The sequence below is a fragment of the Puntigrus tetrazona genome, chromosome 8 (assembly GCF_018831695.1).
Source record: "Puntigrus tetrazona isolate hp1 chromosome 8, ASM1883169v1, whole genome shotgun sequence".
In the NCBI taxonomy this organism is placed as follows: Eukaryota; Metazoa; Chordata; class Actinopteri; order Cypriniformes; family Cyprinidae; genus Puntigrus; species Puntigrus tetrazona.
Window position 1 is genome coordinate 13,021,992 of NC_056706.1, and position 22,804 is coordinate 13,044,795.

General features: G+C 40.2%; 2 protein-coding genes across 3 annotated transcripts; one reads left to right on the plus strand and one right to left on the minus strand.

Moving 5' to 3' along the window:
* The first annotated feature begins 1,101 nt into the window (after window positions 1–1,101).
* On the plus strand, window positions 1,102–14,200 carry rimkla (ribosomal modification protein rimK-like family member A). Its single transcript, XM_043246824.1, has 6 exons — window positions 1,102–1,422; window positions 1,527–1,723; window positions 7,037–7,267; window positions 8,739–8,825; window positions 10,351–10,554; window positions 10,819–14,200. The coding sequence occupies exons 2-6, from the start codon at window positions 1,561–1,563 to the stop codon at window positions 11,349–11,351; spliced, it is 1,218 nt and encodes a 405-aa protein (XP_043102759.1). The 5' UTR covers window positions 1,102–1,422; window positions 1,527–1,560; the 3' UTR covers window positions 11,352–14,200.
* Window positions 13,971–22,557, minus strand: zmynd12 (zinc finger, MYND-type containing 12). 2 transcript variants are annotated; one of them, XM_043246829.1, is made up of 8 exons: window positions 22,205–22,557; window positions 21,087–21,228; window positions 20,831–21,002; window positions 19,086–19,255; window positions 18,738–18,860; window positions 18,575–18,656; window positions 15,250–15,395; window positions 13,971–14,639 (listed from the first exon to the last, which is right to left on the minus strand). In XM_043246829.1, the coding sequence occupies exons 1-8, from the start codon at window positions 22,315–22,317 to the stop codon at window positions 14,526–14,528; spliced, it is 1,062 nt and encodes a 353-aa protein (XP_043102764.1). In that variant the 5' UTR covers window positions 22,318–22,557; the 3' UTR covers window positions 13,971–14,525. The 2 variants fall into 2 exon arrangements, with proteins under 2 accessions (XP_043102764.1, XP_043102763.1); XM_043246828.1 differs by having other exon boundaries at window positions 13,971–15,395.
* Between the last annotated feature and the right edge of the window lie 247 nt (window positions 22,558–22,804).

Below are 22,804 nucleotides of genomic sequence, written 5' to 3' on the forward strand. Positions count from 1 at the left end.
ACAGAAAAGAAATAAATAACGAGTATCACGCCATAAACGTTCCGCCCTGAAAACATTTGTTGAAAGCTGATTGGTTAAGGAATTTGGCGCTGGGGGTTGATGGACGTGCTAAGGTCGAAATACGGGCGGGACCAACAGTCCTTTGGGCTGAAATGAGGATTCGCGTTATTTCTGCGAACGTTACAGATCATATTTCACAGCGAATTTAACAGATTCGTTTGAGAGAGAGAGAGGGCCGTTTACGCAAACCCTTTATTAGCTCGCAGATTCTGTAATATCTGCAGCTAAAGCCCGTTTCTCTGCCTCCCCTCGCCCTTCCCTCTCTGGGTGTAAACAAAGCCGAAGTGGGTCATTTGTCGTGGTATGATTTCGCATGAGAATAGAAGAGGTTCCGCATCTCTGACGCATCATGTAAATACACGACGTATTTGGCATTAAAACCACAAAGGAAATCAAACAAAGCTACAAACGCTGCTCAGGCGTAGTGGCGTATTGGCTCAAATTTCCAGACAGGCAACCCATATCCGACATCTGCCTTTCCAAGAAAAGATATCTTCGGTGTTTTGTTGTTATGTGGTTGCCACGACAGTAAGAAAACGCTGGATGAGCTACACAAAAGAGCGAGGATGCGCTCGCAGACGCGCTCGCTCCCCACCTCCTCCGGGTGGGGGATTCTTCTCTCAGCCGTTTTTTTTTTTCAACACGTAGCATGAGCTAGAGGCGTTGGTATCCAAACTAAACCAAACCAAACCTCCCCGCGCCCGGTCTGAACCGGTTCGGGGGCAGCGCGCGCTCTTGGAGACTCCCTCCCCTCTCGCTCGCTGAAATTCCTGCCACGCGCTCACACCAACACAAAAAAACCTTAGCGGAGATCGAGCGCGCGCGCAACTGCGCGCACCCGCGAGCACGTCGCCCCTCCCCTCTGCCTCGCTACCCATAGCGTCTCCCATTGGCTACTGCGGCTGTCTCGAGCCTCCTCTTGTAATCGCTTCTTATTGGTGGGCGGTGAGGACTCTGTCCTGCGATTGGGCGATGCGAGTGCGAGCCCTTCTCGCTCATTGGCGGGCGAGGGTCGTGCATGAGCGCGAGGGAAAGAGTTGTAAACGCAAAGCGCGTGCTGGAAAAGCCGAGGCATAGGGCTGAGAGCAGCGCGAGCGCCGGAGATCAGCAGGGCATCACTCGTCACAACATCCAGCCTCTCATCCGCCTTCTCTCCATTTTGTCGCGACTTTTGTCGTTTTTATCGTTGAAGTCTGAATCGTAGAGAGCGGTAGTACCCGAGTTCCGCAGCGAGGCTTTTGTTACCCCGTGTTGGGGGCAGTTACTGTTGCCCCTCAGTGGGGGAGCGCGTTATCATCTTTCGGTTATTTGGGAGGCAAAGCCGCAGCCTCTCGCCGCGCGTTCGTTAAAAATCGATTTTAGGTGCGTTACCTGATTTGCGATCTGGTTAGACCGGATTACCTAGGATTTTTTAAAGATATTGCCGCAGCTCTTTGTGTGGCTTCAGCTTCGTGTCCCTGTTGCAGGCTACCCGAAGTTCCGCACTCCGAGCTCCAAAACATGTGCTCCCGGGTGTGGTTTATCACAGACCGGCGGATCAGCCAGGAGTACCCGCAGATCCAGATCCTGCGAGCTTTGAAGGAGCGCTGCGCCGAGGACGATGTTGAATTCCGCTATCTTCTCATGGATGAGATCGTCCTGACCATCACGGATGGGCAACTCGGTAAAAACACACACACACACACACAAACATGCATATATATATATGTATACATACAAACATACATACATGCACATACGCATTCCTTCTGTACGAGCATGGATATTGTTTTTGTGTTTAAACTGTTGACTTGGCTAAATAACTGGTCAGTGTGGATGGTTAGCGCGCTCCCATTGAGCGGATGTACATCACCGTGCGAGTGTGTTTTGTGTAGATGTGCGTGTGGGTGACCGCCTAACCCACTTTCAGGCAGTCAGCCGCCACAGCCTAGCCGAAGGATGGAAGGCGTTTAGAATCGTTGAGTAATCGTTGTAATCGTATACCGAATTTTTGATATCTCAATACTGACGCGAGTGTGTTCATATCGGCGTTTATTGTTGCACCATGTGCGCGCGAATGAGTGGACAGTCACGAGTGTGCGGCGCGAGCGCGTTCATTATCAACACATAAAGCCTCGAGCGCAGATGGCGCGACGTTCACAAAGACCCGTTATAATTAAGGTGCTACACTCTTGGTGATTTTTAGATTTTTTTTTTCGTTTAGCTTTTTGGTTGTTTATATTAAATGCGCAAGCTTTTGTCCAATAAATGAAACTGAGGCGTAATGACGCATTCGAGCGAGATTCCACATACAAAGGGCTCGAATCGAAATAATCGATTCGTCACGTGCAAACCTCGGTTGAAATACGCATTTAAAAACGTTTAATCAATCGGAGGATGTTTGTGCCGTCGTTTAGACGGTATTGATGTAATAGCATCACGATCTGGTAGCCATGCTGAAGATACAGATATCGTCTAATGAACTTGAGGTAACCGGAATGTTTAAAGATACACACAGCTAACGTTATATCGAATTCTGTTAGTCATGGATAGATCTGTATTGTTTTACCAGTTTAGCTTTATAGCCATTTGTATACTTAACCATTTAAACATCTGAGACAACAATGGTTTCTATGCCAAAGATGATTTTTAGATCACTTGTGCCAATTGGGAGCGTGCAGAACCAACCAGAATATGAATAAAACATGTGGTGGTCATGTTGTTAAAATTTAAATGGACAGTTCGCAAAAAACATCCTTTTATTTGATCACCCATATGTTGTTCCAAGCTGATTTTCCTCAGTGGCCTACAGAACTAGATGCATGGCAGAATGTAAGAGGCTGGTAGCCTGAGTCACCATTCACTAAAATTGCATCTTTCTTTCCATGCAAGGCAAATGATAGGTGACCAAGACGCTCATTCTGTTTAACGTCTTGGTAGCAAGACATAGGGGTTTGGAACAACATAAGGATGAGTAAATGACAGTGATGTTTTTCATCTCAAACGTCCTTTTAATAACCGGCTGACAGCGAGTTGCAAAGTGTTTCATAAGACAATGATCTGAGTCATTGACACCAGTGTTGCCATTGTGGGTGGGTGGGGCTGTTTTGCTTTGAGGTGACAGCATTTCTTGTAGGGGCGGCAGATGGGGACTGGGACATAGTGCATTTTGCATGGACCTGAGGTAAAGGGAGTGGCTATGCACCAATGCAGCTATGCTTTGAATCAGCTACTTTTAAGTTTATTGGTGACTTCGCAACATGAAGGACGTCCAGTGTAACAGGAAGACCTGAACGGACAAGATAAGTGAAGGAGAGAGGAACTGAGGCTGTATTGACCTACTTTAATGCAAAGGTAGAGGGCTGTCTGGAGAGCATGACCGCAGCACAACTGGTACAGGTTGTTGGCATGTCATTTGTGTGTGTTTAATCTGCTGGCCTGGATCCTGTCTTGGTCCGATTAAGAGGTGGATGACAGTTGGTCAGCTTTGGGATTTAAAGCCCCAGAGATCCTGACATTCTGCTGAGTTACATCATCAATGTGAGACTCGTGAAACGGAGTAGGTCAACACTTGATCATGATTTCTTGTGTCAGTAAAAACACTGCAGTCAAAGACCAGCGTCTTAAATTCCTGAACATGTCTCATTTAATTCAGATATGTTGCAGATCTAACAGTGAACCTGTTGACAGGCACTGCAAGAGTGTGTGTCTAGTTATCGCCTGCTGTGTGTGTTGCACCACATGCGGCAATCAAACAATCAATGGGTAATTGGGGTTCAAGACTTGTGACTGTGATTCTTTACTTCATTGATGGTGTCAGCGAAGTGTGTGCGTGTTACTTTTTGATGTCAAGTGTCCATTCCTCTAAGAGATGCGGAATCTAGCACCGATTTAAGGTCCTACACGTGCACAGGCTGCAAGCATGTCGAAAAATACCAAAAAATGCAGATAATGCACACACATGACTGTATTGGACTGTGGTTGGCGGTAAGTGAAACTCCAGACGGGAACGATTTCATCAACCGCTTCCTAAGGCTTATTCATTATACAAATAAAATCCTTGGGAGGATTTTTATAGATGTAGAGGATGGAGAGGTGTAGTGTTTAGATGTCATTGGCTTCTGTTGTGCATTAAGATAAGGTAGTTCCTCTTGATTATCTCAACTAGCAAAATGCATGTTCATTAGCAAATGAGGAAGGCAGTTTACTTGGGCTAGGATCCTCAGTGTTGGATGACACTACTGTGAATTCACTGGCTTTCAGGACTGAATATAGGGTTTCTGTGCTGTATACTAGTGTAATCATACAGGAATGTATGCCATTTCTAGCCCTTAATGTCCACAGATTGGGTTGTGTGTTAATTTGCTCATTGTTTATGGTGGTCTAGTTGGTTTATGAATGAAAGGCCTTGGCTTTTTTGTGATGATTGTGGTTCTACTACTGTTCAGAAGTTGGTAAGATATTAATACTGTTTTTCATTGAGGATGATGCCGGTTGATTTAAAAAATATTCCAAAAAATGTTTTATTTCAGATAATAAAACCATACCATTCGAACTTCCTATTCATTTGAATCTGAAGTAAAATAAAATATGACCACAACATATTAAGCGGCACAACCGTTTTTAACAATAAGAAATGTTTAAGTGCCAAACCAGCAAATTAGAATGATTTCTGAAGGATCATACGACACTGACACTAATTCAGCTTTGCCATCATAGTAATAAACAATATTCAAATAGCAAACAGTTATTTAAAATTGTAGCATTTCAAGTGATTTTTTTTTTTTAAACAAACAAATTCACTCTTGTTGACTACCCCACATTTTTGGATGGATGTCAATACCACAATTATTCGATCTAATCTAGATCATGTGCGATTAGCTGTGGTGTCTTTTAAATGGGGTTACTTGTCTTGTATTTGTTTTTGTTTGTTTGTCTACCTGTATCTAATACCAGCTCACCTCGCCCTCAAAGCACACCTCCGAAGTAGGTTAAACCTATACTGTGCTTAATACAGTAGGTTACCCTAAAATTCTCACTTGCTCTGGATTTGGTGTGAGAGTCATTTGCGTTTCTTAACCCACGGTGACACAGCTGCCACAGAACTGACAGAAGGGGAAGTGAAGGAGGTAGATGGTGTGTGTGTGCTATGAATTCTGGGTCTGTAGATACATTTACTGATTGAGCCAGAAAAAAAACTTGATTGTCTTGTATTAACTCATACATGTTAGATAAACAAAAGTGTTTGAGGGCTGATTTCTTGTTGTGACAGTGAGTGTATATATGACTGTCATTTCCTCCGGAAATTAGTCAGACTCGTATGAACGCCTGATCTGTGTACTTTTTGGTTACAGTTGGCCTATATTAAAATGTACAGATTTTTAAATATATAGAATTAAAAAAACTGGATACATATTGAAAGTCGAAGTAGCATGATAAAATAAAAATAATTGTGCTTCCTTGTTAATTAGGGTTTTAAATACTGGGTGTGAAATATGTGCTGTATTAAAACCTAGTGAGCCATTGACACCATCCACGATAAGTCCATTGTGAATATGCTACCATTCAGAAGTTGTAACTAAAAAAAATCTAAAGTAACTTAATTTTTTCCCTTTTCAATTTGTTCATAAAATAATTCTTAAATGCATATAACACGATTTCAAAAAATATTTAACATTGGTAAGAAATGTTTTTTTTTTTTTTTTTTAACAAATCAACCTTTTGTAATGATTTCTGAAAGATTACATGACACTTAAGATTCAAGTGATGCCTACTGAAAATTCAGCTTTTGAGTACAGAAATATTGAATCATTTATTAAAATAAGATTTTTTTTGTGTAACATTTCACTCAGTTACTGTGTAAATATTTAATGTTTCATAGTTTGCAATTAGAAATATGGTGCACCCTATATTTTTGTTCATTTGTTGTATTATTCTTTTTACAGTGTTAACAATATGCTAAAGCCAAAATAAAACTCAGTTGTGACACAAAGTGAGTTTCCAAGATGAGTGCTGTTTGTGTATGATGACTAGGATGCTGCCTATGTAGAGCACTCTAGGATTTAGAACGGAGCTAAAATATTATATATTCAAATTTCTTTCTCTCTTTATGCCTGCATAGCCCGTCATACTTTAACTGCATGCATTCAAGTCCCATCTGCTTTGATCCATGAGAGGAAGAGGGAGTGCTGATGTAGCAGTTGCTAGTGAAGATGCTGAGTCGTGGTTTGTGTGTTGCTCCATCCTAAGATGGCGGAGAAGCTGGAAAGATTAGAAATTCTGTGACGCATTCATGTTTTGCCTCTCTCCTGTTCTCTCAGGGTTCCTTTTATATCCTCTGTTTTACATTTCCTGTTATCTCTTGAACGCTCAAACATGTGCTCGCCTTTACGTAATCTGTGAAATCCTTTCTCGTCGTCATCTGCTGTTTGGTGTTTTCTGCTCCGTCCGAACAACAAAATGACACATTCGGTATTTTTATGAAAGTTTGATTTGCTCTTGCATTCATAACACGCATGATTTGTGGTGTTAAGTCCAATGAGTGCCGGTTTTAAAACTGATTTTAGATTTTACCGAATGAAGGCTGGTGTTAGGTGAGCATAAAACCTAACTGGCATCTTAATTAAAAGCAGAAAGCAGTGCAAACTGGGTTAGTGGGTCAGCATGAACGTCGCAGTAGAGAGGCAAAGCAAGCAAGCGACCTTCTGCAGTGTTGTGTAACGCTCTCAGAAGGAGATCGGCTATTTAGTATTGCAGAGATGCTGTCGTGTGTGTTGTTTAGTAAACCAAGGCCAGCTCATCTGTCATACTGTGTGTGTGTGTGTGTGTGTGTGTGAGAGAAAGGGGCGACACATCCAAATGAAAGTCTGGCTCTCATTGGTTGCCCAGATACGTGAGTGTAATCCCTTCACACAATACTGCGTCGGCCAAAACACAGACTGCACTGACCGTACTGCAGCATTGTAATTTATCTTTCCTTTCTTTCTCTCTCTTTCAGGTCTGCGGGTTGGGCAGGAAATTGTTACCTCATACCCGCAAGTTGCTGTGGTGCGCGTTCCGACCCCATGGGTCCAGTCGGACAGTGACATCACCGTTCTGCGTCACCTGGAGAAGATGGGCTGTCGTCTGGTCAACCGGCCTCAGGCCATCCTCAACTGTGTCAACAAGTTCTGGACCTTCCAAGAGCTCGCCGGGCATGGGGTGCCTCTGCCAGACACGTACTCCTACGGTGAGAGATCATCTTTATATCTGAAACAGGCCAAGCCCAGTCATCAGAATAAAAAATAAACAATACAATGTTATTCTTGTTTCACACAAAGACGCACTGGTATATAAATTCTTAAAGGTATAGATAACAAAAAATGTTAAATACATGCAAAGGCCTTCATCAAGGATGCTTGTGTCCGGAAAAACATAAAACATATTTATTTATTTTTATTTAAAATGGAAAACGGTTGTTTAAAACTGCAGCAACGTTTCACAAAATGCAGTCTCTGGAGAGCAGTAATGTTTTTTGGTTTTTTTTTGTTTTAGTTCCCATCCATGTTTTTAAAAAAACCATACCGACCCCAGACTTTTGAACAGTCGTGTATTTGCGTGCGCCCCTGCATTCGTCATTCATTCATACAGACAACTGCTTTTTATGTGATAGTCTCCCGTTGAAAGAATGAAAGGGGAAGCCCTCATGACTAGCTAAAGAAAAGCAAAATGAAAAAGCAGAGAAAGGGAGAGAGTGAAAAGGGGAGGGGGTGTATAACAGCAGTTACAGCTGCTGTGGTGACGTGTTCCTGGCAGAGCCGGTCTGACATACCCTGCATTTTCTCTCTTTCGCCCCCTCCCTTTGAACGCTAGTTCATCTGCTTAGCTCAGACCAGCCGAACACATCCTGCATCCCAAAGAATCTTCTCTAGAAAAGCAAAGAATATTTATATTTCAGCATGTAGAGGGTAGAGAAACATCCAGTAGTTATACTTCCTGTGGTTTAGGTTTGAGCCTAAATTATATTTCCACCCACTCCTTCACATTTTCTTTCTCTTCTCCTTTTGCACTTTACATACGCTTCTGTTTGTTTAATCTTGAACATGTTGCGTTAAATGAAAGGTTTATCATTTATCGAATACTAATGGTTAATTTCATGTTGCCTATCATTTAGCTAGGTCTAAAACCATTACGTCTACATATTTTTGTTCCCCTTTAAACGTCTTTAGTTTGTAGCCTGTTTTGTTCCAAGTCTTTCAGTTCATAGACTTGAAACATTAAATGCCACTAAAGCAAGCATGAATAAGACCTACTGAACACACACACATTAAAATGTTACTGTTTACTATACAGAGATATCAAATTTGCTGTTCTTAAAAAGGTAAATTAAAAGGAATTGAAAGTATAAAGCTCGATAATGAAGCAAGTGTTACAGACATGCGGCCGTCATGTTTCTCTTAAAACATCTTCAGGCCATTAACCTTGAAAAACTGGCCACATAGTTGGACAGAATACTATCCAGGAAATGGGAAACGTTGTGCGTGGCAAAAAAATCTGTCAGTGTTGCAGTCCTTCTCATGTGGATATTGAATGTCTCGGTGTTGCTTGTTTCATTAGTGCTGTTTGCATCCTTCTCGGGAATCTCTCACTCAAATTTAAAGCTCACTTTTAATTACATTCATTACATATTCACTAACCAGCATCTGCGTGTGTCTCTCTAGGAGGACACGACAATTTCCGCAAAATGATCGATGAAGCCGAGCCGCTGGGTTACCCCGTGGTGGTGAAGAACGCTCGTGGACACAGAGGTAAATCACTGATTCTAGAACAGCCATGTGCATAATGGGTCTATTGGGGACGAAAGAAAAAAAAAACAGGCCACATTAGACTTCAGACCCGGGTGCTGACAAACCTTCAGGAGCCCTGGGAACACAAACGCCTCAAAGTTATACAGCACGCAGGATCTCTCCAAAGAAAGAAATCAGGCAGCTTAGAAACATCATCTCTTTTACCTTAAAAACAAAGGTTGTCTTTCTTTCTCTTTCTCTCTCCCAGTGCGCATAAGGCGCCTTTGTGCTGCACTGTTTTTTCAAGCACATTTGAAGTGTGTGTGTGTGTGTGTGTGCGCGCTGAAAGCATCATTTTCTTTTCAACTGCTTTTGTTTTAATGGTAGTGGCTGCAATCATGCAGAATTACACAAACGGCTTTCACAGTCAGACTTGCTTTGATGCTAAGACCAGCAGCCACACCTGAAGAAAATGAATAAACAATGTCATTACCCTATGATATGATATAATATAATGTAATATTTTATTTTGGTGCTAAAACGAATTCTCCAGTCAGATCAGTCCATCCAACCTGTGCACGCAGGCTCAGAATGTTCATGTCTGCAGGTTCATGCACGCATCCGTGGAGTTGTTGTGAAATTGTGCGTTGCGTCATGTTGCCGGTTTTGTCAGAAATTCACAAATGTGTGAAGCTTGAAAATTAAGTTAATTAATTCAATTACAGTGGTATTTATTCTTCTGTTAATTTACAAATCCATTTTAATGGTACAAATCTGGTAATAGAAAATTTTAATCTTATATGCATTTACACCATTCACATTGAAATACATTAGTAATCAAACAATTTTATTGAGTGAAGGAGGAAAAAACACTTTGTCTCTCTCTCTCTTTTTTATATCTTGTAGTGCCCATAAACTGGAGAAGGCATGGAAATTATTGGTTAAAGCTATGGGAACACTGGTTATGTAAAGCAGGACTTTCAGTCAAACCTTTTGTTTAAAAAGGTATTGGGTCGATGAACTACAGATGAAAATAAAACATTGCATACAGTGTTGACCTTTGTCAGGCTGTGACATGTATTAAATGGTTTCCTTTGACCCATGGGGAATTGGGTGGGGTGGTGGCAGCTGGTTGGTTAAACATCTGGATAGTTCACATGTCACTTTTTGTAGCCTTGAGCCAACACTTAACCCCTGGTTGCTCTAGGGGGCCTCTCCCTGCAATTAGTGTCTTACGCATCTCCTTGGATCTATTAGATGACAATAATACACTTCTTTTCTCTCTACCCCTTTTGTTCAACATTCTGTATGTGTTTAAATACATGCTGCTACACATGGCTGTGTATTTATTATTATGTATTATAACTGATTGACATCCTGGACTGTTACAGGTTGCTCCTGTTCTATTTGGTTGCTATGCAGAGAAATCAATCATGAGTTGAGCCTCTGGCAGTGACACTTTAAAAATTGCATATTGCATAATTTCCCGAAGAAGCAAAAGACACGTCTTCTTGGTCTTAAATGGTGATACTTTTGATCTGTTCAGGTAAAGCTGTGTTCTTGGCCCGGGATAAACATCATCTCTCAGACCTTTGTCACCTGATTCGCCATGACGCACCGTACCTGTTTCAGGAGTATGTGAAGGAGAGCCATGGGCGGGATGTGCGAGTGGTTCTTGTTGGAGGGAGAGTGATAGGATCTATGCTGCGTTGCTCTACTGATGGACGCATGCAGAGCAACTGCTCACTTGGTACGAAATCACACACTCGTTTCATTTTCTAAAATATTTACTTCTGTATATGTAGAATTTTAATGTCCTGTTTTTTTTTTACTAATTATTTTACCACAGTTTATATACTGTTTTTTTTGTTGTTGTTTTTTTTAAATGTATGATTATAGTTTCAGTAATTGAAATTTTGCATTAATTCAACTTCATGTCAGTTTCTCTAGTTTTATCTGACTGATCAGATTTTCCCGTTAGCCTCTCTGCTCATGATTTCACTCTCTTTTCTAGGTGGTGTAGGAATGATGTGCCCCCTCAGCGAGCAGGGGAAGCAGCTGGCCGTGCAGGTGTGCAATATTTTGGGGATGGACGTCTGTGGAATCGACCTGCTGCAGCTAAACGACGGTTCTTTTGTGGTGTGCGAAGCCAATGCCAACGTCGGCTTCATTGCATTCGACCAGGCTTGCGGTATGGACGTGGCGGGCATCGTGGCCGACTACGCCCTCTCCCTCCTGCCAAGCCGCCTCAGCAGGAAGATGTCGCTGCTCTCCGTGGTTTCCAGCACCAGCGAAACCAGCAGCGAGCCCGAGGTCTGTATCCCAACCGAGGTGATAATCCCCACAGAGGTGTGTATTCCCAATGAGATCTGCCCCGCCGGCGCTACCTGTGCCATCCCTGACGGCGTCTCCACCATGAGCACAAGCTCCACCTCCAGCGAGAGCGAGGCAGATCTAACCGAGACAGGCCCCGCTCCCGTCACCGCAGATCCCGCCTACAATATCAACTCCCTTCTTGCAAGTGAGATAAAACTGTTGACTGAGTGAGCTGGAAATACAGCCACAAACCTACACACACACACACACACACAGATATACACAAACATCAAAGAGCGACACATACTGAAGAGGACATTATACATACAGATGCACACGTGTAATCATACTAACCCTCCCTGTAAACCCCCATCTGAGGCTGCTCCCCTGATGTTTCTTCTCCATTGACAGACTATAGAATTATACAAGTGTACAGTGCAGTTGGAAGTGCACTAGATAGTGTACACTCCAGCCTGGCTGTAGTGCACCAGCCGAGTATGCGTTTGCCACTGTAATTTGAGGGTGCATGCACTGTAGAGTGGTTTTACCGGGACACGATTCCCAAATGTAATCTTTCAGCTACCAACAACTGGATTCTGATGTACATATTGTATGTTAGGGTACACACACAGACACACACACACAGACACACACACACACACAGACATACACTTAAGGACATACTAAAGTCTGTATTATAGAGAGAGAACGAATGAATTTTGTCTGTTACAAACCTTGTGGTAAAGCCTGGCTGAAGGTATAATGCATTGCATGAGTGGGGCGAGAAAGAGGAAACCGAATGGACCCAAATTTCAACTGCCCACCAGGAAACAAAGGCACATACCTCCCTGCCCTCAAAAAAAAGCCCACACAGACAGACGCATAGAGGGACAGCAAGAACAAAAACTGGAAAGCTGTGAATATTTTCATCCATCCCAATTCTTTTAAAAAGCATGAATGAGTATGAGTTATTTTAGTCTGTTGCAGTGGCTGCCTGTAGTAAATGAGTTACTGCTGATCAGACAGGCGTAAAGGTTTCATTTGCTTTGCCGGTGTCGGTAAAATTGAATGAGTGATGTGGGACCCGTTTTGAATTACCTTCCTTAATGTGTAAGTGAGGATTTGGCCCATAGGAACTTAATTCTCACAGACATTTTCTGTCTGGTAATTCTGTGAACAAGGCAGCCATTTTAGAAATCCACCATTTTGAACTGTTTATGAATCAATAGTATGGAAGATATTGTGAACGGAAAAACTTGCTGAGCTTTTTTTTTTTTTTTTTTTTTTTTTTTTTTTTTCTCCAATGTCTACTACGCAAATCTGCTAATGACCACATGCCGATCTGCATGTCTGCCACCCCGAAAGCAATTTCCCTCATATTAGAGTCTGAACAGTGAGTTGCATAGAAATAGAGCAAGTAGACTTTTAAATACTAATGTTTTTACCACAAGGGCTGAACGATTTGCCAACACTAAGCGCTGACGATGAATAAGCTATTTGTCTTCAACGATTTGTTTGTACTGCAACAATAAAACTGAAGTGTCAACTCAAATGGGTGCTACAACTGCTCTTAATTCAGCCCGGTGGTCTAAAAGCCAATGATAACTTGAAAGAAAACCAGGAACTGTACTGATTTGCGCTAAATTTACATGTATCTGTTGTACATGGTTATATCTGTACACCACACATTTCTCATAAGTCTAATTCTTCTATTTAAACCTAAGCAACTCTATTTGCGTCCCTTTTTCTACCTGGATGTGTCTCAAAATCCACAAATTCTTCATTTCAGCACATTTGCATGTAATGAAATTCACATAGAGTCTTAAGGATTCCAAACAGCAAACCTAAAGTGGACCAAGCTCACAATCCAAGCCAGCTCAGAATGGTTTACAATGTTAGAAGTCATAGTTTAGATCTTAGAATTACATGTGAGTTAAGACTTTAGATGAAAAGTCGTTTACATTAAGATGCAATATAGGTTTAAAAATTTCGAGTCAACTCAGGGAAGCAGCCTTGATCAAATTCCTCTCCTTGGAAACATGTGACACATTCATGCGAGACAGTCCTGCCTATGTGTATCAATAAACAAAAGGACAAAGCGTTATAAAATATTGAGAAATAGATGCTGTGAGACCCGATGGTTACATGCACTCTTTTCTTGTTTGTTTTATAATATTTAGTGTTCTGTTGTCTTTTTTTTTTTTTTTTCCTAATTTATGATTTCTTTTTTTGAGAAAAAGGAAAAAATGGTTTATATGCGATTTTTATCTTGCTTGGGAAAGATTGAAGCGTGACGAAGGGTTTTGGTGTGAGTTTGACTGAACAGCCGTTGACCACCTGAGACGCGCACACACACACTCTCTTCTCACCGCCCCCTCTCAAGCGTTGTGATTTGCCGTCTTGTGTGTGTGATGTGTTCCATCATTCCATGCACCCTCCACCTCTTCCCACACAAGAACAAGTGTCCCTGTAAACTCTGACACTTTTCGCTGTTCGCGATAACGCACCATATGGTTGTCAAACTCTTACAATATCTGCCTCCACTTCCTTGGACAAAAACGGGAAGTCTTTTCTCCCCTTATGTTAAGTATCAAACCTGTGTGACTCCAAATTAGCGCTTAATAAAATGCAAATTCATAATGGAGAGGTCAAACTCCCATGATTCGCATCTGAACTGAGAGCTGCAATGGCATAATCAGATCTGCCACTTGTCAATATGATGTAATGCTCAATCTGATTAAGGTACCACTATACCCCTCCGACTTGCCGAGTTGGCAATTAACGTAGCTCATGTAACTAAAAATGAAAAACAACAGTTGCTGCTAATGAACACTTAGCTCTCTGGTATGGAAAAGGGAAATGTTTTGAGACTCCATGTGTTCATTTCATTGCCTCTTTTTTTTTTTTTTCTTCTTCTTTTTTTTTCTAGTGGGAACCTTAATGCCAAAAACCAAGCAATGTTGTATAATTTAAAACAAGAAATTACTAGTGATAGAACGCTAACATTGATGTTATGTGTTATTACGTAATAATACCAATAATACCAATAAAGACATTTTAAAAATGTCCAGAACGTGAAACTGTGTCAGCTTGTCTATTTCTCACATCACATTTGACAGGCCCTTTTCACTGATCTCTTGCAAGATTTTTGCTGTCACATTCACCGTTCTATGAATTTTCTCAGGCTAAATCCAGTCATTTTTAATTTAATTTAATTCACTCATTTGGCGAATGATTGCTATAAATTGAAATTTCGCGCCTTAATACATCAATAATCTCCCAACATCCATCAATTTAATGAATGAATATAAACACATTTATACAGTATATAATACACTGTTTTTGTGCTGTATATCGTGGTCATTTTTTGATTTTTGCATTTGGGTCGTAGGTTAGTGGTCGGTCTCATTCCAAGTGTTTTTCAGCATGCTGTAGTAGATTATGGATTGACTCTCTCAGTGCGTTTTGTTCACTTAACCCCTGGATCAACGCCTCAGCCTTCTTCCCATACTCCAAAGCCTATATACACAAACACAAAATCAAAAGGAATATATACCAAAAAAGACAACCTAGTTTCTATGCACAGAAAGAGAGTGGAACAATATCACCTGTATGATATGATAGTGGGGCAAGTTTAGCGGTTTAATTTAGGGAGTACAGTGAGTTAAATCCATAAGATGTCAACAGCTTGATATAGGAGCTGTGAAGTGATAAATCAGGGTGTTTTGCTGTAGCTTGATACGAGAGCTGGAAGTGAACAAGTTTGCGATAAGAACTGGGGATTTAAGATGGAGTCTGAGAAGTAGGAGACATAGGAGGAGAATCCCATTACAACCAGAATAGCAGTGGAACAGTCTGACTGTCAATTTCCATCATGGTTTTAGTCTTTAGTGTTAATCTCCACTGAAGCACTTAAACATGTTCACAGCACATCCATCCAAGTCAATGGAATTCAAATGTTCCATCTCAGCACTTTCTATTTAATTGTACGTTTGGTAATTTACTATTATTTGGTTGTGCAGGGCACTGCTGAGGAGGTGATGAGTGTTGAATTCAGGAACATGCTGTAAATGTATCTCATGAAGTGTCTGAATGGAATACTTTTAATTAGTCTATCTTTATTGTTTACCTTCGTGTGGTTGTTGCATAGTAACCAGAGCATAGCCAGAGAATGAGCCAACATGGCTGACTGGTCAGGGTGAGGCTTCACACGCTGTTCCTCAAACTCTAAGATACATCTCAGCATCTGATCAGTCTCCACACACTGGGCCTCATCTACACACAAAAGAGGAAGATCAATGTGAGCTAAAATAGTCACAGGTGAGTGCAGCAGTTTGATTCTGAGAAACCAGATCTATCTGTGAAAAAGCTAAATGATGAATTCTGTGAAATATTCTCTAGGAGATACTCAGAAATGGGACCTACTGTCTAGCATTTTGAAATATATACTTTATGGGGAGCCGATCCCATCTGTTATTGTTTGCCAGGCTGATGAATTGCCCAAAATTTGACCACTTTGAGATTATCTGAATCGGCTGATAACTATGCAAGCTTGGTCCATTAGAAGAAGTGTTAACACTCCCTAGCGTCAGTTTAAAAATCTACCAGCAACCACGTCTATGAATAATATATCAAATATATTTCTAAATAATTTTACTGCCTAAAATATTCAAATATATACACTACCGTGCAGACGTCTGGTCAGTGAGATTTAAAATTAAAACATTTATTTGCATGCAATATATAAAAACTATTTTTTTAACCTATTTATCAAAAAATCCTGTAAAAATGTATGAAGGTTTTCAGAAAAAAAACAGTTATGTACATTTACAATACAAAATGTATCTTGAGCCTCAAATCAGCATATTACAATGATTTCTGAAGGATTATGTTAAGCTTTGCCAGAATATATTCATGTAAAAACAGTTATTTTAAATTGTAGTAATATTAATATAATTTATAAGTATTAGCTTATATCATTAGTTACTTATTTTCTAACATTAAAGTTCATGTAATCCAAACAAACACAAACAATAGTATTTTTTTAAATAAATTAAAGGGATACTCCACCCCAAAATGTTGACGAAAACATTTTGTAATGAATCAATTACCACCTTGTCATTCCAAATCAGAAATCACAATTTAAGATATTTTAGATGAAAACCGGCAGGCTTGTAACTGTCCCATTGAGTGCCAAGAAAATTACATTGTCAAGGATCCAGTAAAGTATGAAAAACATTGTATACACCATTTGTGGTTCAATCAGAATTTTATTAAGTAACGAGAATACTTTTTTGTACACAAAGAACATAAAAAAATAACTTTATTCAGTAATTCTCCATGTCTCTATGCAATCACTGTAGTGCCATTTTGGAGAACATCCACTGAACGCAATACATACACTGTTTTGTGCCAGCCACGTCACAAGGATGCTTTTCTTCAAATCAAAATGAGTATAGAAAACATTGTGGCTGTCAGAAGAGCATCCTATGCATATTCTCCAAAATGGAGACACTGACGCGTGCAAAAAGTATTCTCGTCGCTTCATAACGTTCAGATTGAACCACTGATGGCAGATGGAATATTCTGACTTTACTGGATTCTTGACAGTGTTCATAACTTGGCAGTCAATGGGACAGGCACATGCCTTCCAGTTTGCTAAAACATCTTAAATTGTGTTTCAAAGACAAATTAAGGTTTACGGGTTTGGAATGTAAACATGGTTTACATTAATGACAAAATTTTATTTTGGGGTAGAGTATCCCTTTAACATTACGCTGATTTAACATCGGGTGTATTAATTTATAAACAAGGAATTATTATGCTACTAACTATGATAACACATAAAACCGTACTGAACAGTGTTACTGAGTTGCTTGACTGGACAGTGAGTATAGTTTGATACCAGGCTTCATTTACCACTGACATGATATGACCGTCTGCCCTACAGAGACAAAAAGAATAAAAGTGGCTGATTGATACCAGGTCATGTTTGTTGTTGTAGCTCTGTGCAGTCGCATCCACTAGGACATGCAGAGCAAGGCCGGCTGAGCTGTTTCCTGCTATAGAGTCATCTGGTCAGAAGTTATAATATGATGTGGCTGGCCAGAGGGCGGAACTGGCGCCAGTCTACTGACCTCGGGTCAGTCAGTATGAGGCCAGAGAGCAGGAAGGATCAAGCATACTGACCACTGACCAGCCAGCCTCGCTGAGCAAAGCCGGCCACGTCACTGAAAGACTTAGCCAAAACACTGAGGTTAATAGGCTTAGAGAGAGAACTAGGGCAGGAGCGCCGCACGTACTCGCGCCTGTGTCATGTTTGATCTCAGTCATCAGTGGAACCAACTAGGTTTTGCTCTAGGACACAACCTCATGGCTCTAAATATAACGCTAACCTCATATGAACTACAAACAATTTCATGACATTTCAAGCTATCATAATTAAACAATGTATTTAATAGGATACAGATTACTTATTAAAATAAAGTTACTATTTGCAAGTTCAAAGTGTAACAAATTTATTTATTAATAAATACTTATTTGTGATATTAAAAGCTAGCTGTGAAATGAGTGAGCTGTCAGATTTCCAGAAAACGACAAATCATGGGAGCCTGTTTAACAGGAGCGTCTGTAAACGTAACGGCCCGAATGTTTGGTGTTTTAGGAACAACAGTCTTTATGATTATGAATGCATACACAAAGCATGGCAAGACTTCAAGAGAGGAAGAACAGTGGACAGAAACAGAAAGTGAAAGATAGGGACCGTCAGCATTGAGGAGCTCTGTGTCAAAACAACATATAGCTACTTCTGCAAAGTGACAGTAAACCTCAATACACTGAAGACAGCATTTCCACAAAAAAATGCCAGCATTCATGAAAAAGCTGCATAATGCTAAAATGCGAAAAATATGTTTTCATGATCTTAAAACTTGGACATATGGAGCAGCGGGATAATTTCAACATCCACCCTGGCCAGTTCTATCACCTGGCTTGAATATTATCAAAACACTATGGGCAATTTTGAAAAGGAGAGTGACAAGTTGATTTCCTACAAGGCTCTATTTATTAAACATTACTGCAATTTAATTACAATTACTGAATATACTCTAAATCTAATCTATGTGACAGCAAAGCGGAAAGTATTTTTAATATGATTCTAATACGATTTGATGCTCAAGAAACATTTCTTATTATTATCAATGTTTAAAACAGGTTTGCTGCTTAGTATTCCGGTGGAAACAACGATACCTTTTATCTTTGATGAATATAACATGTACATAAAAACAGCACCCATTAGACAAAAAACAGGTATACATTTTACTATAAGCGAACGATTTAGTGCGTCTCTGGACATGAATATTTCACCAAAAAATATGTACGCTGACTGGATGAATAATGGGTTGGATGTTTGCAGGTGTCTCTTTGTGTAGGTTTACTGTCTTTATGCCACTCACCAAAACACTCCTCCGGTTGAGTGCTGCTCTGACTGATGCCATCCATCAGCTTACACAAGTGAGCATGCCATGAATTTGCCACCTGTACACACGCACGCAATGTGATGAGAGACCTTTCACAAAGACAGATGTGTCAATGTGTGCTTATGGTGGCTGTGCCTACCTCCGTGTACAGCGAATGGGCAACGTCAGGCTTGTTTTGCTTCAGAAACACATCAGCCAGAAGGAAATATCCTCCAGACGTCACAGTGCTCTCCAAACCAAACACCTCACTGGCGTAGTACACCTACAGTATGTAACGGTAACAGCAACTCTAATGTGCAGTTAATACACGCATAAATAATATGGATTGTTACAACTGACTGTTCGATATTAAGAATTTCAAAGGGCCTTGGAATATCCTTACAAAATCCTAATTTATTACCACACAAACACGTATCATCAAAAGGTCATAACAGATAATTGTGTATATGCGATACAATAACAGTGTTCCACATGTTTTAGGACTCACGTCATTGGCAAAGTGAGTGAGAGCAGATGTGTATTTTCCCATGGCAGCATGCAGGCGGCCCAGGGTTCTGTGTAGCTGATGAAGGACAGTGTGACTGCAGCCTGGTGTTTTCATTAGTGTCCACTCGGCCTTAGACAGATACTCATTTGCCAGGGAGAGAGAACCCAAACCTACACACACACACAAACAGCGTATATTATGAACGAAAGGTCCTTGATGCTTCTTGAATTTAAGAGAGCCTGGCTATTAGAGGGTCGTTCTATTTAATACTTGAAATCTTTGAAGTTTGCGTTGGAATAGACAGCCGGCATTTTAAAGATTTGTGCCTGGTTTGTTCATCTGTCAAACAGAAGATGAAAGCAGCCACTGTGAATTCTCAGCATACAAAGCATCGCATCTCTCTAGATAGACAGAAGCTTAATTATCAGGGGTGTGTTTCAATCCGCTCCCTAGTTCAACAGTGCACTGCCCAGGGAGGTGGCCATTCCTAGGGCCAGTCTCATCATCAAAACTGCTCCATGTTCACTCCCAAAAAATCCACTGAATCCAGCATCAGCTGCTCACTGCAGTCACTGGAAATGTCGCCATGTCTGCACTGTCTCTAGTTGTGAGAAGATGAGTGCAAGTGTAAATCCACCTAGACAAAGCTGTATTTCTGTCTTGACATTTTATTCATAATATTCACAGAAGAGAAACGTTTTTCTTGCATATATATATATATATATATATATATATATATATATATATATATATATATATATATATATATATATATATATACAATTAAAAAATACATGTATTTTAATCATTGTAATAATTATCCATATTCTGAAATTTTGTTATAAATTTGTCTGTGGTCTGTAAGATTTTGTTAAATATTTTCCAAAGAAGTCAAATGATGCATTTATTTGATAGAAAATACATTGTAATACGTTGATTTGATGCTCGAGAAAGATTTACTATTATTATTATTATTGTACTGCTTAATGTTTTTGTAAAAAACATATTTTTGGTCAGGATTTAGAGAACAGTATTTGTTTGTAATACAAACCATTTTTATCATTAACATTTATTTGTAATATAAATGTCTTTACTTTCACTGTTGCATTCTTGCTAAATAAAAGTATTCATTTTTATAAAAATATTTACAGATTTGTTTATTTAAAGTATATTGGAAGGATTTAGCTCCTTGTTTAATTAGCTTATTGTCTGAATATTACATTTGCACATGACCCGTTTTACATAAAAAATGCAGGACAAGCCAATTTTTTTTAACAGCTGTTATGTAGATGCATACGTGTTATACAGTGAGGTTGTTTATTAATACCAGATGCATTTCAATGTGCAGTTTCTCAACACAGAAATGGAGAGGCAGCTCACGACGAAGAGCTGCAAGAGTTTTTCATTCAGACGGTACACATCTGCATGACTAGTCTGCCACATCCTGAATTACATAACAAGTGTCTCTCTCCGCAGTTCATGTCCAAGCACCGCCCTTGAGCCCACCGATAGACCGTCCCACAGGAAGTAAACAGGGCTCTTTGCCAGCCTCAGATTTTAGCAAACGTTTGTTTCCATTCTCTCCTGAAGTGGAAGTTATTGGCTGTCAGCCTCCAGAGAGGTTCAGAAAGTGAAGCAAACTGTGAAGTCTACCAGTGGCTTTTAATCTAATGGACCTTAGAGAGATTTAAAATTAGTACAACACTGTGTTGATTTTTGCAAACAGGTTTCTATGCGTGTCTCACCTATGTTAGCCTGTGCAAGCAGTAGGTAAGCTGGTACCAGTTCAACAGCGCAGGGTCCGTACACCTGCATGGCCCAGCGCAGGAACAGGAGAGCGGCCGGTAACGCATCTCGGAACCTCTTCATGGAAACCCACCTCTGCGCTTCTAAATGAGCAATCTCTACTAGATTTTTCTAGCGTCAAAAACACACAGACTAATTAGACATCTGCCCCGCTGGCATCCCAACTGCCTCAATTTATGTGTTGTGCATACAAACCTGCTTCTTCAGTGTTTCTTTGAGGTGGTGTTCTCGGTCGGACTGCAGTGTGCCGAACGGTGCAGGTGCGTGGATAGATACCAGCAACGGACACACTTTTTCATGAATACTGGTCCAGTCGTTCTGCTGGTGCTCAGAGTTACTACACACACACACACACACACACACACACACACACACACACACACACACACACACACACACATTCCAGACTTATAATGTTTTCATATAAAGCCAACTATAAATAATACAACTAAACTCAAATAGAAAACTTTACTCTATTTTACAGTTAAAATACTATTTTTTTTTTAACTTGGACTTTCCAAAAGAGTGTTTTGTCAGATTTAGCTAATTTCTAAGAACAAATTTATCCTTCACACACATATACTAAAAAAAACCCACACATCTAAATATAACTTTAGACCATTTGTTTTACAAGAAAACAGGAAGTGTACTCATATCACTTTGTAATACTTATGTCATTATACACATATGTGTCCCATAAACCATATAAACATGTCCTCTACCCTGTACACACACACACACACACACACACACACACACGTGTTCCAACTTGTTATACAATCTCCTTTTGTGAAGCGGACACAAAATAAAATAAGACATACAGGTTCGAAACCAAATGGTGAGCAAATAAACACAGAATTTCCATATTTCATTTAACTATTGCTTTAAAAACTGCTCGTCAACGAACATTCTGTTTCTGTCCAAGTTATATCGATGTGTATTTGCATGCAGACTGAGAGACTGTGGGTTGTTAAGATTGTGGCGTCTTTAAAAGCAGCAAGTGAAAACTCCACGCATGCACACAAAACACATACATTTTCCAGTCATATTTCTTTCTCTTTTTTTTTTTTTTTCCTGGTTGGCTTTAAGCACGCATGGCTGGCTATTCTCTTCCCTCTGCACATAATTTCTCCTCCAGCTGTTTGAACTCGTTCAACCTTTCCATCTCTGCAGTAAAGCGGCCAAGAAGAATGCGCGCGCGATTTCTTTGTCTATAGTGCCACCTGCTGTCCGCACGAGCAACTACACGAGGGAGCATTACGTATTACTAGGCCGGTTGGTTAAAATAAACACATAAACCAGAACGGACTCACCAGTAAAATGTGACCAGGCATTTTGTGCACTGACGTTTTGCAGGTTTCTGACAAAGTTCGCACAGCTTCTTCACCCCTTTAGGATTTGCTAGTGGATTGACGATGTCCGACATCACAAATAAATTTGCTCGCAGCTGTTTCAGCCTTCAAAATGTGCTTAAATTAATTTTAAAAAACTTTTATTTTCCTTTCTGGCCACAAGCCGATGCAAGAGTTCCCCAAATACCGTTACAACGCAACTCAATAATTCCTCCTTTCTCTCTAGAGTTAACTTAGTAGTGTTTTTCAAAACGGTTTCCAAGGAGACGACCCCGGGGCAACCGACGAGGATTTTTCTGTCCTCGCGATTTTAATGTTTTGTATTTGTTTTGGGGTTTTTTATATTGAAAATTTACAGTTTTGTATCTCACAAGAGTGTTCGTTTCAATAGATATTTACATATAGATAAAACGTTTCTTTTTGTCGTATCGTATTGTCTCGAAATACAGGCAAAACGGGAAGTGCAAGTGTCTAGCCACCTGGTGGTGAAGCTTGGCTAGTGTTTATTTGCGTGATATTAAAACTTCACTCAAATTATTCATCTAACTCTAGGGCCTACTA

Bases quoted from the DNA above. Each gene is read 5' to 3' on its own strand.
- rimkla (XM_043246824.1), top strand. From the start codon at position 1,561: ATGTGCTCCCGGGTGTGGTTTATCACAGACCGGCGGATCAGCCAGGAG. The intron at 8,826-10,350 runs GTAAATCACTGA...TGATCTGTTCAG, and splicing joins GAACGCTCGTGGACACAGAG to GTAAAGCTGTGTTCTTGGCC. The intron at 10,555-10,818 runs GTACGAAATCAC...TCTCTTTTCTAG, and splicing joins GCAGAGCAACTGCTCACTTG to GTGGTGTAGGAATGATGTGC.
- zmynd12 (XM_043246828.1), bottom strand. From the start codon at position 22,317: ATGTCGGACATCGTCAATCCACTAGCAAATCCTAAAGGGGTGAAGAAG. The intron at 21,003-21,086 runs GTTTGTATGCAC...TTTTGACGCTAG, and splicing joins AAGAAACACTGAAGAAGCAG to AAAAATCTAGTAGAGATTGC. The intron at 15,396-18,574 runs GTGAGTGGCATA...TTTTGTGTGTAG, and splicing joins TCAACCGGAGGAGTGTTTTG to ATGAGGCCCAGTGTGTGGAG.